Source organism: Thermobia domestica, chromosome 5, assembly GCF_964235325.1.
Source record: "Thermobia domestica chromosome 5, izTheDome1.hap1.1, whole genome shotgun sequence".
Classification (NCBI taxonomy): Eukaryota; Metazoa; Arthropoda; class Insecta; order Zygentoma; family Lepismatidae; genus Thermobia; species Thermobia domestica.
Window position 1 is genome coordinate 265,883,183 of NC_137458.1, and position 13,449 is coordinate 265,896,631.

The 13,449-nt window shown below is 35.7% G+C and overlaps 1 protein-coding gene across 1 annotated transcript in view; it reads right to left on the reverse strand.

The window, feature by feature from the left end:
• Nucleotides 1-3,024: 3,024 nt before the first annotated feature.
• Nucleotides 3,025-13,449, reverse strand: part of LOC145686577 (uncharacterized) — a 29,357-nt gene continuing 18,932 nt past the window's right edge. Inside the window, exon 2 of the mRNA XM_081760014.1 lies at nt 3,025-6,267. Within this exon, the coding sequence (XP_081616140.1) occupies nt 5,350-6,267 (918 nt within the window). The 3' untranslated portion in view covers nt 3,025-5,349. The remainder of the gene's footprint in view (nt 6,268-13,449) is intronic.

A 13,449-nucleotide genomic window follows, 5' to 3' on the forward strand; every position in this document is an offset into this window, starting at 1 on the left:
TTGTAGAGATAAAATTTTAGATTTTATCCATAGCTTCTATATCAAAACGGATATATTTGCCTTTCAATTTATTAAGGTTTTTAGTCAGTGGCGGCTGTTGAGGGAGATCACACAAGAATTGAAACATTAGGGTAAGGTTTGTTCCCTCATCTTGTAGAGATAAAATTTTAGATTTTATCCATAGCTTCTATATCAAAACGGATATATTTGCTGAAAACAACAGATGTCTGTCATCTCTCCGAAGGTAAGTTCTAGCCCTTTACCCTAATGTAGCTAGGTGGGACTATTAAGCCAGCAGAGCAAGAGCGAAATGGTCAATTCTTTTCCCTGTGGTTCAAAAACATTTATGGAAAACTGAAAATTAAGAGTGGAATAGAGGATTCAAGTTGTGAGTTAGGATTAGAATAACACGTAGGCTTGTATGAAAATTATGTAACTGTGGATTCATTAGGCATTCAGCCACTTGTACACCTTAAAAATATTCCTCCGATATAAATTATAACTTTAGTATGTAGCCTAATGTCAATCAGAAAGGTTCTTCTGAGATTTTGCTTCTTAATTAGCAACATGTAACCTGTACTTACGATGATTTTATACTTATAAAAGCACCCATATACAAGAGGTATATTTAGACGAAAACTATTTTATTACAAAAAATTAGTGATGGAATTCGATTTTCAACCCATACTACAGCCTCTGTCTTGGTTATATTTCCCTGTTCAACGTATAAAGTGGTTAAGGCTTCAAATGTTTTTCTACAAAAATTATTTTTGTATAAATTTCATCGTCACATAACTGATATGAGGAGAACATAAAGTAAACAAAAGCTAACTTATGTTCTGCACCCATTTTATATTCTCCTATAAAGAATCCGTAAGGTTTAGCAATAAAGATATTTTTTACATGCATAGTAATCTGGAGAACATAACATAAATAGTGGTAGAAGTTTCTGTGTGTGTGTTTTTTTTCTAAATGCCAACATTGTAATTCATCAATGTCAACTTAATACTTATTATCTAGGGACACTTGTTATCTAGAGCAACTTATTCCTTCTTAAATTATTATATGGAAATGGAAGTATTTTAATTAATTTTCGAAACTTTATGCAAATCAGTCAAAAAGATTGGTACTAATAAATGGTAAATATTGGTACAGTGCATGACCTGGAGTAATAAACAAAAACTTCAACATATATTTATTAACCGACTTCAACAAAAGCGCTAAACTGCAGATAATAATAAAGCACCTAAAAGCAAAAAGAAATAATGACTATTAACTATTTAAAAAAATCTGAAGTAGTTACCAAGCCACACAACTTAGTGCTTAACATAAAGTTTCGATTGGTCCTCGGCTTGGGAGTTTGGCGTGAGGCTAACAACCTCATCCTGTAAAAAAAGACAGAACATTCACAGAAGCCTCGGACCAGGACTGATAACTTGGCACAACCTCAGCAACATAAAAATTGGAAAACAACTATTAAGAAGACCTAGGTACAGATGGATAACAATATTAAGATGGATCTCGCAGAGATAGGAAAACAAAGTAGAAACTGGATCCAGTTAGCTAAGGATAGAAGTCAATGGAGAGCTTTTCTGGACGTGGCATTAAACCTCCGGGTTCCATAGGCCATATAGTTAGTTTAGTTTAGTTTTATAAAGCTTCGATGGTAATTTCATGAGGCATTGACTTGATATATATTTCAATTTTTTTGTAGACAATAGTAATGAATTATTTTCTGTTTTTAAATGTTTTATTTCAATATTATTATTTTCTGCTTTTTGTGTTTTTATTGACGTCGGTTATTTTCTTTTTTAAGTTTCAATTTTCTGCTTTTTAGTATGTTTTTGAAGTCGGTTATTTTTCTTTTAAGTTTGCTTAACGTTTCCAATTTTGCGTTACTCCAGTAATGGGTCGAACTACGAAATATATGTGATCAAATATATTTGTATAAGTTCGTTCACGCGTTACAATATTATATGTAAACATATTCATGGTATTAACACTATCAGCTGTTGAGGACTGTCATAGTGTCGAATCCTGGACCTCCAAGACGGGTTACGGAACAATAGCTTTTAACTCCAAAGATTGTCATCGAGTCCTGATAAAAATTTATACGAAACCTGCAAGAAAGGCGAATGTATCAAAGAGAAGATATACTCCTTTAAAAAAAAAGGAATAATCAGTACATCTATGTTAAAGTTATGCGTGAACATGCACACAATAAAATAGGTTAATTAAGATATTAGCATTGTCAACCGTTAAAGAGTTTTATAATCTAGCTCCGAAGACTACTATGAGGTCCTAATGAAATGTATGTGAAACTACCAGGAAAGTATATTCTTTCAAATATAAGTAAATGAACAAAATTGGTGCACGTACCTCGAAGTTATGCGAGATCATACACATAATTATGGTGTAAATACTGTCAGCCGTTAAGTTCAAGTTCATTCCCCAACGGCATTGGTATGAGAAAGTGTGAGGGGGCGGGCTAAGGCGGAAAGAAGTGGCATGTAAAAGTAATTGAAAACGACCGGTATTAGTATCCGATCTCTAGTTTTCGGGTCTCTAAGATGAATAGTAACGCTCCTGATGTCTTTTTAAGTCGAAGTTCAGCCCCCATCGTTATGGGAGTGGAAAGGCGTGAAAAATAAAAAGTCCAAAGTCCATAGTCCAAATTGTTAGTGAACACATCACTAGAAAAAGTTTTTTTCCATTTGAAATCAATTCTGGAATATAGTATCTACCTCAAGCTGAATTTTCATCACGTTATTGTAATTGAACAACTTATCCTAAGTAGGTAAGGCGCTTCAAACATTTATGCCAAAAATAGGTTATCGTACGGATTTATATCAATACACTTTCACTGAAATGCGCTTCCTAAAGAAGGAAGAGGTTCAAATCCTTTCCATTAACCCCTAGGATAACCTCCCATTTTTGGGTAATCGCAGGATAACCTACCTTCTCCCTGTACGAAAAACACCCACTTCAGTAAATTAACAAATAAAGTTAAGCCAAACAGTTTTTCTTAGCGTTTATTAAAATTAATCACACTCAAACACAGCACAAAATTACATTTTTTGAAAACATCAATTACCTAAATTTATAAACAATAATTAGGAATATTACAATTATTGTACGTTATACGAGTGATAATCACAAACAAGGTACTAATTAGATTTTTTTCTTTTCTTCTACAAATGAAAGTAATACAATAATTGGTTTAGCTTTAATAGTCAGTCACACAACCTTCCTTTCATAAACTTCATTAAAAGTTCTGATGACAGTTTAAAAAAATGTGTAAAATGAATAAACCAGTTAAATTATATGATAATGCATAAAAGTTTACCATTCGGAATATTGTGCGAATGTGACACGCTATAAAGCATAATATAATTCATCTTTTACTATTATGTTATTAGATATATTAGCATTAATATGAGAACAATGCTTTGTCTATAAGAAAGCAATCATTTCTGAAGAAGAAGAGAAAAGAATGGTTTGTTATTAAATGAAGAACTTAAGATATTAATCAAAATTATCACTCCCAGCCATTACACAGGAATTTTCCCAGCACATTGATATATTGTACATACAGATGTTAGTACGTTTCACAAACGCAAGTGATCTGATGAGTATAATACCATTAGATTTGTTTTCAAGTCAAATTTAAACAATAATGTATTGTCGTGTATAAACCACAACCAGTGGTGGCACTTGAGGGAACTCACATTGGTAAGAAAAATCTTATTGCTGGCAAGTAAGGGAAGAAAGCTTGTACGAAGCACTATTTACTGTAAACTGAAGAATTAGTACACGAAGTGCGTTTTCTTCCCGTAAATTATAGCGATAAAAGTTAGATTTATTTCAAAGCGACTTCCCTTAAGAGACACCACTGCCTACAATTAGCTTTAAAAGTATTTTCAAGTCTTAGCTGCGCCGAAAACAGCTGAAAATGCAAATACTACTTCTACTTCAGCAAAACTTAATTTCACCTCAAACAGGTTCTCCTCAAAATGAACCGTACTAATCATGGGCGCCCGAAGGGGAGGGCAAGGTGGGGCCCGAGCCCCCCTGGCTCACGAAAATATATTAAATATATTAAATTTCTTAAGATTTTCTTAATATAAATAAAAACAATACCAAACGTAATATAGCAACCTGGGATTTGAGCCCCTCCTAGAAAATTTTCTTCAGGCGCCCATGTTACTAATTGTTAAGTCAATGGCAGTTAATATTGATGAAATGCTGACTCATGTTTCTAGTACGCATAATTAAATGATGGTGGTTGACGGAAGTATGCATTTCTTATCATTTGTACTAATTTTATTTTTAGCTAAATTACTACTTACACACTCTACTTTATAGTAATGGCCTTCGATAGTGGTTGAATACAAGAGTTCAATAATTTCCAGCACAGTTTTTATAAATTAAAATAATAAACGGATACAAACGAGGGTAGTGAAACGTATTTGTAATAATTTAGCACAAAATGGGAAGTTGTTCTTGTTTGAAAATAAATTTTCTCAAGCGCTGAACCACGATTTATTTTTTTTTATTATTATTTATTTATTTATTTTTGAGGAATGGGACGTCGCAAGACACACTGGTGAGATTGTGAAATAACAAATCTAATGTTTTCTTTTTTGCTTCATATGTAGTTACTCCAAAATATCCTAACTACTGAACCATTTTTTTGAGTAGCAGAATGATAGTACTAAACGATCACGTGGAATAGACGCTTATTGAGTCAACCAGATCGTATGATGAGCTTAGTGATCGACAAAGTTGTTACAGTGGGATTTTTCGCGATTATTTCGTTCCATCTACCAGTTTGTTCATCACTAATTCACTTGTATATATCGTGTATTTGCTTTCTTTTAATACTGTTCTTAAAAAAAAAAAAAAAAAAAAAACAACAACTCAAAAATAACTTAAGGTATCTCTGTGGTTCAAAATAACTATACAATTCACTTGTCAATTTCCAAGCTGATATTTATATTTTATTTATCTTCCCACTTGTAAAATTATATTTTCTACAAAGAAGCGAACTTCAAGAAGACAGTTTCAGATTAAGTATCCTATTTGTGCCACATTTTACCAACACAATTTTTAGGAAAAACACTATTACGAAATTAAGTTGCATATAAATTAAATAATATATAATTCTGCTGTCAGCTAAATTATAACAACTATAAGCGAAAAATTTAATTTAATCGTTTAAAAGTTACGGGGAACACGGCACGGCAATATACGTACTTAGTATTGGTACTTACAAACTTTAAAATTATAAATGCACTCTTACAAGTATCAAACATTGAGCATTTGACAATATTCATCTCCACAGTGAAATCACCTTGTCAATACGTCTTTAAAACACCAAGGACCATGATGATTGTTAGTGTTGGGGATATAACCTATATTATAAACTGATCCCAACTGTCCATGATGGAAAAGTGACTCTAACGCTAGCTTTGTGTCTAAGTCCCATAGAGATGGGTTACCAGGCAATACTGTTGGTTCTGTTTGTACTCCAAGTAAAGTGGCAGCATTTTCATGCTGTAACAAAGTTTTATCTGTGTACACAGTTCCTTCTGGAGGAGGTTGTGGCGTTACAGGTTGTTGGTTGCCTATAAAATCTCCAGGATGAAACAGGGCTTTAGTATCTACGTTGGTTAAAGCGTCCACATTCGTTAAGGTGTCTACATTAGTAAAAGCACCCGCGTTGGTTAAAGCATCCACATTAGTTAATGTTCCTGCATTGGTTAAAGCGTCCAAATTAGATAAAGCTCCCGCATTGGTAAAAGCGTCTACATTAGTTAAAGCACCTACATTCGTGAAAGCATCTGTATTGGTTAAAGCGTCTATGTTAATAGAAGATTGGGTCGGAGCGTTTTCCAATGCGTTTGGTTGTATCTGCAAAAACACTGGATCAACTTGTGCGATTTCTGCTTGCTGGACACTTCCAAGAACTTCTGGTGTCCATGTGATTACACTGCCTTGATTAAACTGGTTGCCCTTCGAGAAAATGAGATCATAATGGTCTTTGGCGTATGGCTGGAAACGTTTATGGTTATGATGATGATGATGATGCTTATGATGAGGATGTGCTGGGTCTATTCTTCTTAGTGATACCCAGTGACTCGGTGTTTGATATGAATAGGAAGTTTCTTGGTTACCAAACGCATCTCTCACTTCTGATCTCTGCTGCGTAGCCAAAAGACCTTGTGGAAATGCAAATCCTTGTGATACTGTCGCCAATAGAGTTATCTGCAAAAGAAGTAATAAGTTATATGAGTTTTAGAAAGAGTATCAGAAATCAACATTCAATTAGTTAAGTTTAATTGCCTTAGCAATACACTTCGTAGGCCCAACGTGAAACAATGATCGGCATATTATTGGGAGTGCTAGTGGTTAAAATACACTTAAAATGTGCTTTGGCCCAATGTTGTTTAAAGTTTATTTTTGATTAACCAATTTGCTGTCATTTACCCAACATAGATTAAAGTGTACGTTTGGCCAATCAACAATCTGCCATCATTTATTCAACGTAGTTTAAACTGTATGTTGGCCAATCAACAATTTGCCGTCATTTATCCAGCATAAATTAAAGAGTATGTTGGTCAATCATCAATCTGCCATCATTTATCCAACAATTTCGACCTCGTATTCCCAATCATCTATCTTACTCCTTTTGTAGGGATTACGTTGGCAATTTAGTTGGTTGGCAAATGATTGCCAAAGCAGCCAAACGTTAGCAGTTGGATACTTTACCGTTCCCTACTGTTGGGCCTACTATCTCTGCTGCTAGAATAACTTTCATGGACTTTTACCACATAGACAGAATACTACTATTATTACCTATTATTATTACTATTAATTTTATTATTACCTAAATACAAGTTATCAATCGAACTGAGAATTCACAGTCTTCAACTTGATTAGTACTTTTTCTATTATGAATACAGCTCAGTTTTTTCTTGTTTTAGGTAAATATTCGAAACAAATATTTATGATCTTAAAGACTACAAAAATATGGGGTAAAAGCTAATGTTTCTCTGCTTTACTTTTAAAAAATGAAAGGTTAGTACAGTTGAACGAATACAAAGGAGTACACTCTCATTTAAAAACTGAAATATTTAATATAACGTTCCACGGTTATACTCTTTAGGCTAAAGAAAACGAATATTTAATGGAAAGAAATAATTACGAAAGAAGTAGTGAAATTAGAATATCAGAGGAAAGGGAGAACCCGAAGAAAACTTACCGATACTATGTTACTCACCATAATTCACATGACCTACGATCGTACTAGGGACCCCTTGCACCAGAAGTGAGCATTCTATTACTGAGCCACCGTGCCCAAAATATACTGACAGAAATGTATTTAAGAATAACCAGATCTGATCGGAAATTAATACACTTAAAGAAGGTAATGGCAGGTAATGGTGATCCGATCATTGCGTCCATGGTACTTTCTGAACATGTTATACGGTGTATCAAAAAAAAAATCATAGCTCACTTCAATTGCATCACTCCAAGCTGCAAACGTACTCACACTCAATGTCATGCTGAGGCTGAGGCTTATTGAGGTAAAATAAGAAATAGTAACGCTGAGGCAGTGATGGCGGAATTAGAGAGGGAAGAGAAAGCATATTGCTCTTGAAGAAAGAGAGAAATATCTAAATATGTCGCATTTATAAAGTTAAAATTATTTTAAACCAAGCTGTCATAAATGAATTTTCAATTTTCCAAGGTGAAGTATTTCCATGATAGTGTAATACATGCACAGACACACACCAAATTTTGCTGATGAAAATCCAAATTCGAAAGACTGGAGGAGGTTTGGATCAGGTGAACCTACGAGTGTATCCCTGGCACTATGTCTATGGAGTATCCAACTGATGTTACTCTACACTCGGAAGAAAACGATAAATAATTTTTGAGTACTTCCACTTACAGATATTCTCAGAAAAAAAATATGGAACTAGATAGTTTCCATAAGAAGAGAAAGAGTGCAAATGTAATGTAAGACCACATCTTTAAGTTACACCAATCTTTTCTCTGTTAAAGCAAGTATAATTTAAGAATGAGTACAAATTGACCGCTTGAATGCCAAGTAGCCAAAGTTACAAAAAAAAAAAAAAAATCTAAAATGGGCTAATGCCTTCATTCACTTCTATATATATGTATCTTTCTTTAAAGATTTTTGTAAATAGTAAATTTAAGGCCACAAACAACATAGTTATGGTTTTGGTTTCCAATATAACAGAAATATAAATTGTTCATGTGGTGTTGAACTTTAAATTGCTCTCTTGGAAAATTTCAATTTTGGACTTAGACCACTTGAAATCCAAGCGTTACAAATGTCTGTCGAGTCAGGGATCCGGACTGGATGGATACCTCGTGAGTGCGTCACTAGTGCAGACAAAACACACGCATACTATTTAAAAAGAGTAAGAAAGTTATTTTCAGGGGAGTTCTGGAGAGACCCTTTGTGACTGGCCCCCTGGTGTAACATTATTCAGGCTGTTCTAAAAGAATACTCGCTTTAAAACCAGGTGTAACTACACCAAGCGTCCACACAAGTACCTGTTCGGGAAAGTAGCCAAAAACGGAGACGCGTGTCTGATGGTGCATAGTATTCCACACTCATTTCAGATCTCGGCATGGCTCGAGGAAGGCTATCAGCTTCCGTCCCGCCGTATTCCACATATCCTACGAAGACCTACCAGGGCAGGGTAAGAAGCATACATCGAGTAGAGCACATAGGTGTATGAGGATGTATGCTACCTTGCTGGAAGATATGTTCCGCAAAGTGTCCACGTACAGTCAGAGAACAAGACTGACAACATCACGAATAAAAGACGCACTAGTCATATTTCCCTCAAAGAAGATCGCAAGCGAGCGGGATGTGTACTTTTTTCTTGCCACAACACATACAGAATGCTACGTGTAAATTCTGTATGGCGCGTACGAACACACACTGGTTTTTCCCGTTTACCTGTACGCTGCAGATACACAAATGGTCGTCATCAGCGACGCCCGCGGAATTTTTTTCCAAGGGGAGCAAAATGTCGACACATAACCATAATCGAGAATACACACACACCTTAATTCACGTGTACTCATAATGTATCACATAAAACAATTATTTACGCATATGGTATAGCTTTATTAACTACAGTAAATACGAGAAATGATCGGGGAAAAGGTTACAAAGAATATTTGACTTATGTGTGAGACAAAGATAGAAGATCAACACTAGTTTTCAATGTAATCACCTCTTTTGTTCAAAAATCTGCTCACAATGGTAGGTGAAGCTTTTCATGCCGGTTGTTCCGAGATCCGCGTGAAGTTTTCGTAGTCACCATGAGGCTACGATTTTGAAATCATCACATGTCGGGAAATGGTAGAGAGCCATGTTCTGCTTTAGAACAGGAAAAAGGTGAAAATCACTGGGGGTTAGGTCAGGCCTTATTATTCAGAAGAACCACACTACAGCGGAAGAGACCAGGACGTTTTCGTCTAATGGCATCCCGCAACTCTTAGAAGTGTCCTGCAACACATTTTAGCATTCATAGTTTCTCACCAATCAGTAGCACATATGATATTCCCAGAATAGAAGTGCACAAAACTTTCCCGGCTGAAGCAACTACTTTGAATTTCTTCATCCTTGGAGAAGAGGCACGGTTCCACTCATGCATGCCTGCTTCCGTGATGGAGTAAACAAATACAATATTGTTTCATCACTCGCCACTACCCGTTGAAGAAAATTGTTCCCCTCCGCTGCATAACGCTGCAGGATATTCAGCGACGTCGCCATCCTGGCTGTCCTATGGTTCTCGGATAGTGTCTATGACACTATTTCGCACACACTTTTCTATACTTAAAGATATTAACCACAACGTTTTGCACAAAACCACATGGTCTTCCTAGCTCAGCTGATATTGAGCATAATGTTGTTCTGTTTACATGAATATACTCAACCACACGAGAAAGTTCACGTCATTGATTTAGGTAATGGGTCTGTCACTGTGTCCAGGGTTGTTATTAACAATACTCGTCCGTCCTCTGTTGAGGGCACAACATCACTTCACTACAAGTCGCCTTGAGATTTAGGCCTCCCTATACCTTTCCATAATCTGCTCATGAATGTCAGGAGATGTAGTGTTTTTGACCCACAGAAATAGCACCATTGACCTCACTTCCACTCTTGAACAATTTTCCAAGATAAGTCACCATTTTAAGTGTCCGCTTCTTGGGTATACATGATCAGTATCTAAAGCTCTCACACTTGCTACAAGACTAATACGTATAAGTAAATTTTCGTTAAGTTACAGGGAATAACACAAAAGCTACAGGGAATAACACAAAAGTTACAGGGAATAACACAAAAGCTACAGTGAATAACACAAAAGTTACAGTGAATAACATAAAAGTTACAGAGAATAACACAAAAGTTACAGGGAATAACACAAAAGTTACAGGGAATAACACAAAAGTTACAGGGAATAACACAAAAGTTACAGGGAATAACACAAAAGTTACAGGGAATAACACAAAAGCTACAGTGAATAACACAAAAGTTACAGTGAATAACATAAAAGTTACAGAGAATAACACAAAAGTTACAGGGAATAACACAAAAGTTACAGGGAATAAAACAAAAGTTACAGGGAATAACACAAAAATTACAGTGAATAAGTGAATACGTTATATGCTTTGTAACCTTTCATTTTCGGTCATCCCGAAAAGGCTTTAATAGAAACTCCTAGATCTAGAAGTTTCTATTAAAGCCTTGATAGGACAATTTTAGAAAAGAAAAGTACAATCCCGATTAAATAGGAGCAGTTGGCAGAGCTATACAAGAGAGTTTAGTTTTAATTTACCTTTCATCACATCTAGTTTAGCTTTCATTTAGCTTTCATTTCTTATCTTTCATAATGATAACAACCAAACATATCACTTTATAGCAAACGTTGCAAAACTGATGATTACGACCATAAAACATGAATGATAACATTTTATATCCTTCAGCAATGGAAATTAAATTCTGTGCGTGTTACTGTGGCTTATATTTGTGTAAGTAAATCATAATTCATTTCACACGAAATAAATTCAAATGGTAATGAAATTCCGAGAGTGTGATATTCATGTCTTTTATACTACGGTAAAAATCTCTAAAGATGGGAACTGCATTTAATTTAGTCATCTTTACTTAGAATCTTGTAACCTTGCTACCTCATTCCGTTGAACAGAGCTTTTTACATGAATAATATTTGTCACGAAGACTTGTTATTACACTGCATTTTAAGGAAGTGAATTTGCATCACGCGATTGTTGCATCAGTTGCAGCATCAAATGCTATCATGCAGCAGAATCAAAATGCAAACTAAAATGTTTTCCCAGTTGTAAGTGTTCTCTAATGAGCACGAAATAAAGATTAAAGAAAGACATGTTAATAAGATAAAAAGCAGGAATTGAATTTATTAAGTAAACACTGCCAATGTAGTACACCATAATCTGAGGAGTAACTGAACATAGATTAGTCATAATCTGAGAGTGCTCCCGGATGTATCAACTGTCACGCACGTACCAGAGATGTTCTGAATGAAGTGAAATGAAAAATAAAATCTTCAACTTTTACGCCCCACGCTTATGTCGGCTAGGCTAAAGGAGACGGTGATGATGAGAAATGAATGAAATCGTGGAATGAATAAAGTGTCCTTCCACGGAAGAACCCCGAGGAAACCCAGGCATACGGTGTTTGTCCATACAAAGTCCACTTGCTGTGAGCTGAGATCGAACCAGGGACACCGAGCACCAGAGGTGAACGCTCTACCGCTGAGCCACCGCGGCCCAAGCTAAATTTGAACTCGGTAGATAATTAGAACAAAAATGTTTCTAGGTGCATTATGCCCATATTACACTAGTTCCTCCCTGCAATTAACAAGAACTATATATAAGTTTTCACTTCATTTATTTATTTTTGAAGAGTCATGCGAGGAATCTGAAGTCTGGGAATTTCGGTATAAACAAATATTAAGCGAATATAGAAATAATAAGCAAGGAAGAAAAACTTGAAAGTAAGAGAAGAAACCAGAGAGAAATTCGGAAAACACTTCTTTTTGAATTTCCAATTATATGTCTCGAATTTTAGAGTTACCAGAAAAGGGTTGCAAGTTTATATGTTATTAATGACTACCCTCACATCTTAGGCTCGTCTCAGGCCCGTACCCACAGGGGTCTAGGAGGGCCGGACCCCCTTAAATTTTTACTGGTCGACTAAAATTTTCACGGTAGGCTTGCTAATGAACTATAATATAAATGGATCGGACCCCCTCTAACTTCTACCGCCCCCTATACATTTTTGGACTGGCTACGGGCCTGGCTTGTCTGTAGTGAGTGAATACAAGAATCTTAATCCTGCTTGGAAGATCGAGACGAAGACCAAGACCAAACTGCAAGACTCTTGCACATGTAGCCTATTATCTGAATATTTCTTGGAAGGTGAAAAGGAAGGGGGGGGGGGAATCGTTAAATTTTTCACATGAATTTCTTGCCTTCAGTAACTGTAAACTACAAAAGCGTGGTGGGGAAATATTTTTATTGAAGGGAATGTAAGTATTTATTCCTATTAGTAGTTAGCACTTAAAATCTACATAATTTTTGCTTTGTGCTCACTTCAGAAAGTCCATTTAACACGTGTATACTATATCAACCAAATCTAAGACTTCTTTTCCTTTTTATGCAATATAGGCGTACATAATTACTTTCCAGACTTTCACGTTTCACTCAATACAAGTCTGGAGATTTCATACTGTGCTTGTTCTTTACTGCTCTTTTTTTGAATGTTACACTAAATTTACAATAAGAATAAAAGGCTTTTTAAAGTAAGATATTGACCACGGAAAGCCTTCAAAATCAGAAATTGGCACATTCGTTCCACAGCAAAGTATTGGTCCACAGTCTCCAAACAAGGGCGGATCCAGGACCGAATTCTGGAAGGGTGGTGGGTTGTCATAATGCTACTTTTAAGGGCTCTAAACTCTGGGAAGGATATTATTTATGTATATAAAACAAGAAATTTTCCTCTTCTGGGGGGACGATTGTCCCGATCGCCCCCTGGATCCGCCCCTGTCTCCGAAAGTAATTTTACTTGCGAGCGCTTACTTGTGCCTGCCAGAACTCTCTCGAGCTATGACTAATCTCATTATCGTTAATTGCCTGGATTTGTGGGTAAGAATCCTCTCAAGCAAAAAGCAAACAAGAGTATCAGTCTAATACGATCTCCGTGTATCTTTGAGCTTTCTTTGGAACTTGCCTAGAGCATGGAGGATGGCAATGAATTGGAACGGTGTTTAAAAGACGACAAAGAACACAATTCTATAAATATTGTCAGTGTCTGATTTACTTTGGCCATCATTTAATTCATTTACGATACCCCGT